This window comes from Lynx rufus, unplaced genomic scaffold, assembly GCF_022079265.1.
Source record: "Lynx rufus isolate CCGP_SWC_20201006 ecotype Redwood Valley unplaced genomic scaffold, mLynRuf1.p SCAF_2, whole genome shotgun sequence".
Taxonomy (NCBI): Eukaryota; Metazoa; Chordata; class Mammalia; order Carnivora; family Felidae; genus Lynx; species Lynx rufus.
Window position 1 is genome coordinate 189,444,575 of NW_025814834.1, and position 4,171 is coordinate 189,448,745.

General features: G+C 46.5%; 1 protein-coding gene across 3 annotated transcripts; it reads right to left on the reverse strand.

Moving 5' to 3' along the window:
* Positions 1 to 348: 348 nt before the first annotated feature.
* PPCS (phosphopantothenoylcysteine synthetase) lies at positions 349 to 3,748 on the reverse strand. Of its 3 annotated transcripts, none has more exons than XM_047085049.1 (3): positions 3,169 to 3,748; positions 2,894 to 2,997; positions 349 to 1,200 (listed from the first exon to the last, which is right to left on the reverse strand). In XM_047085049.1, exons 1-3 carry the CDS (start codon positions 3,674 to 3,676, stop codon positions 877 to 879), a joined length of 936 nt encoding a protein of 311 aa, XP_046941005.1. In that variant the 5' UTR covers positions 3,677 to 3,748; the 3' UTR covers positions 349 to 876. The 3 variants fall into 3 exon arrangements, with proteins under 3 accessions (XP_046941005.1, XP_046941006.1, XP_046941007.1); XM_047085050.1 differs by having other exon boundaries at positions 3,614 to 3,689; XM_047085051.1 differs by lacking the exons at positions 2,894 to 2,997; positions 3,169 to 3,748 and adding an exon at positions 2,675 to 2,875.
* Positions 3,749 to 4,171: the final 423 nt, after the last annotated feature.

The window sequence follows — 4,171 nt, forward strand, 5'->3', positions numbered from 1 at the left end:
GTTAAGGGTGTAAGCTTACAAAGGTCACAGGTGACACAGCTGGAACCATCAAACTTAGGCTGACTCCAAAACCCATACTCCTTACCACATTGTAAAGCTTCCCTCAAGGCAGAAGTCAGTAATAGGTCCCTGCCTGGCCCCGGGGTAGAAGCCAAAGTTAAATTTCCCCTAAGAGCAGTTCTAAAATATTTGAAAGGCAAACTGTTATCTCAAATAGAGTCAATCTAGAAAAAGGAGCAAAAAGTAAATGTAGGGGGAAGCACATCACTCTACAGGGAATCTATACCAAGGGAAGTGTCCTTCTCTCCTACTCCCATCTTTGATAAAAACAACATCATTTCCATTGTGTTGGCTTTTGGGCACACACTTTATTGCACTTTATTATTCATACATCCATTTCCCAAACAGAGACATATTTATTCATCTTTTCAATCTTCATAATCCTCAGGACCTACCACATAGTAGGCATCAAGAAATATTTGATCTTCAAGGCATGGCCATTCATGCATCCCTAATCCTTCTCATAGTATGAAGAAGGTTGATATTCAGGCCTCACATGTATATGCTGAGGCATATAGTTCCCAATGAGCTCTTTTTCTAAAGGTGAGCAACAGTTTGTGTTCATTTTCAAAATCCAGATGATAATCAGGTGAGTGTGTCAGGTGGTTTGGTCGTAACTGCTTTGCTCTTGTTTTCATTTTTATGGAGTATGAAATGACCTTTAAAAGACAAATACCAAACTATATTCACCTGCATACCACTCACTGCTTTCTCCCTTCATTTTCTCTGTCTTTATGAAAGCAAAGGGTTTATTTTCACCACTTGTAAGAGCCCTGATCCACTGAACAAGTTTTGATCCTACAAAGGCTTTTCACTTCAGTTTTTGTCATGTATAAAAGCCGTGTGTCGAGACTGAAGATCATCCACTATCTTGTCTTCTATATCTACACCTTTCTCTACTTCTTCCTCTGATAGCAATATCTTGGTTTCTGAGTCTTTGGTTAGAATAACCACAAAGGACCGTCGTGACTCAATGCTATTAGCTATCACCACTTGATGTCGATAAACTTCCAAAGCATTCCGTGCACGATCAAGTATGATGGAAGGGTCAGTCTCCAACTTAAAGGAAATTATAAATGCTTTGGGAGCCCAGTCTTTAACCAAAGGAGAAAGCATTTTTGGCACCATCTTCATTGTTATCTGTATTGGAAAAAGAAAAGCTTAATAAGCAAACAAAGCTCAGTATCTACCAGGTCAATCTCATGGGAAACTAAGGAAGCAAGGACTCAGATTTTTGGCTAAGTCAGTTTAAGTGGTATTTCTCATTGTCAAACTTTTCAAAGCATTTATACATGCTTGGCTTAAAAGCCTTGGTTCTAGAGGGTTCATAAAGATACCTAATTCCAAGGCTTTATACAAATCCTGGGACAAGCCATGAATTAACCTTGCCCTACCACCCTCATTACCATTAACAGAGCTCTAGAAAAAGAGCATTATATTTTATTAAACATTCCCCTCATTTTACCAAACGCTCAAATAAACAAATGCAAATAATCTGTTCATGCAAATCTATAACCCAAATGTAACTTTGGCAGCAATTTAATTAAAGTTGGGTTTTTAAACCTCTGCCTAAAATATTTCTTGCACCGGTAGAATGGCTATTTGACTCCACTTAAACACTGTCACTCGTAACACATCTTAGCGCTGAAGAAACAGAACTGATTTTTATCTTCATTTGATCAAAACTCCCACTATGCCATTCTTGATCCCTTCTAAGAATGTTGAGTCGGTTTGTGTATTTTCAAGGAAGAACCGAAAAATACAGGATACACCAAAGCTCCCAGATTTTTAAAAGTGTGAATTTACTACGATAATTATCAGGATTTCCCCCTCAGAAAGTTAGCATAGGGATTATACATACATTCCCCACTTAATTTTTCTGCTTAGCATTTTCCACTATCTAACATAGTATGCATTTGGCTTATTTATGGTCTCCTCGGCAAAGGAGAAGCAACACAGGGGCACAGTGTATTTCTTTACACTGCTTTATCTCCAAGTCCTGCCATAGTATTTGCCATATAGAGGGTACTCAATAAATTATTTGTTGAACAAATGAACAGCAAGTGCCCCACAGGCAGAGTTTCTCCTTTTAAATTCTGCTTGTATCATAAATGATTAAGAATTCTCTCAGGTTCCAAGAAGCCAGATCATCTCAACATCTGAACCACACCACTAGTCACCCCATACCCCTTCCTCAAACTACAGCCATCATGGTTATCTGACTTACACCCACCGCTCTCTCTCTAATTTACCTTTCCTATTGATGCCAGAATGTTCTTTTCAAACAAGAATTTTTGTCTCATTCTCCTACTTGTTTTCCTTAGCTCCACAGGATAAAGTTCCTTAAGAGGGAATACAAAATCTTCTGCGAAGTAAGCTCTCTTCAGGCTCCCCACTCTCCCTGCTCTCCAGCCTTACCAAAGAATTTCAGTTCACCGCACACTGCTCATTTCCAAACTTCAATCTGTACTCAATCTGTAATGACCTTCCCTACTTTGTCTGGTATACTCTCTACTCATCTTTTAAAACCCAGTTATGTCATCTCTTCCAGGAAGCCTTCCTTGACTTCCCCAAGATTCACTCACCCCATGCTCTGACTTCACTTTGTACGTACCTCTACTAGAGCATTTATCACTCTGTACTGTAATTATGTCTGTGTCCAGCTCCCTCACTAGAGTGTGAGGTTCTTGAGGGAGGGCGGTGTCTTATTCATCTCTGTATCCCTAGTGCCTAGCACATACGGAATGCAGAAAGGCCATCTCCAGATCAAGAGGGAATTAACCCAAGATTGATTATAGGGGGATCAGATCTCTGGAAGAGAAGCGCCTGTCACCTGCAGTGGGCCCCCAGATGACTGGATCTTGTGTTCAGGCATTTCTGAGACAGGAACATAGAAATCTGACACGGCCGCAGCCAGGTAAAACATCGCAGAAGAGCCTGCAGAGAGAAGCACAGGGTGTAATAAATCGGAGTGGGATATGGGATCGGGTCCTTTTCAACTCAGGCTCCCTTGGCTGTGAGACAGCGGATAATGAAAAGGTGAGGGGAAAAGTGTCTGGGGGAGAAAGGCTCTGCCTGCAGGAAACCTTGGACTCCTAGAGCACGCACCCAGCGGATTGAGCGCCTGGGCCGCAGCCTGCAGCAGATGCAAATAGTCCGCCAAAGTGGAGAACTCCACGGCAAGGAAGGTGCCGGCAGCCGCAGCCTCCTGGTAGCTCCGCAGAGCGGCCGCGAAGCCCGGAAGTGCATTCTCCTCGGCCTCCAGGCTCAGCAAGCCCGAAGGGGTTGAGCCGCTGGGCCGCAACGCCGACAACCAGGTCTGGGGCGGGAAGCGGTGGGCAAAAGGGAAGGCGGAGCGAGCGCGGTACAGGAACAGGACCCCGTAGCCCGCGGCCAGGAAGGCCTCGGCCGAGGTGGCACCGCGCCGCCCGCTGCTGAAGTTGTCCAGGAAGCGCACTGGTCGGGCTTCCAGGGGGACCTTGGTGCCGCCGGACGTGATCAACACCACCCGCCGGCCCTGCGCGCCCAGCCTGGCGGCGAAGCGAGCCATAACCTCGGCGTAGCGCGCAGCTCCCGCAGGCTTGGGGAACTCGGCGACCAGGTCCACTTCCGCCATCAGTCCCTGGGCGCGCCCCACACTGGCGCACACTCTACCGCCACCGGCGCCGCGCCCCAGCCCGGCTCCAGGTCCCCGCGCAGCCGCAATAGCGAGGGGGCGGACCTTTACCTTACGCCGCACGCCGGCGCCAGCCTTCTCCGCGTCGGGGGAGGCGTGCCGGTTTCGACCCACAGCGCGGCAGAGGTGACCCTGAGCTAGCGGGACTTGTGGGCGGGCAGGCATCTGGAAGAGTCACATTCCCCTCATGTTAGTTTCCTCCTCCGGTAACGAACTGTCCGTGTTTGCCTCTAACCGGCCACCGTATAGGCCTTCCTGGACTTTGATTCCACTAGAGTCAGATTGCCCGGCCATTTAACCTTCGGGACTTAACTGGGGGGAGTTTTGTGGGTTTTTTTTTTTTAATTATTATTATTTTTTAACCCCACAAATACACTCTAGATGTCAGTGGAACTGCGCTTCTCCCCCCTGAGCTTGAATTCCTGGGAACGAGGC

Bases quoted from the DNA above. Each gene is read 5' to 3' on its own strand.
- PPCS (XM_047085049.1), bottom strand. From the start codon at position 3,676: ATGGCGGAAGTGGACCTGGTCGCCGAGTTCCCCAAGCCTGCGGGAGCT. The intron at 2,998-3,168 runs GTGCGTGCTCTA...TTCTCTCTGCAG, and splicing joins CCAGGCGCTCAATCCGCTGG to GCTCTTCTGCGATGTTTTAC. The intron at 1,201-2,893 runs GTGACAGGCGCT...TTTCCAATACAG, and splicing joins CATCTGGGGGCCCACTGCAG to ATAACAATGAAGATGGTGCC.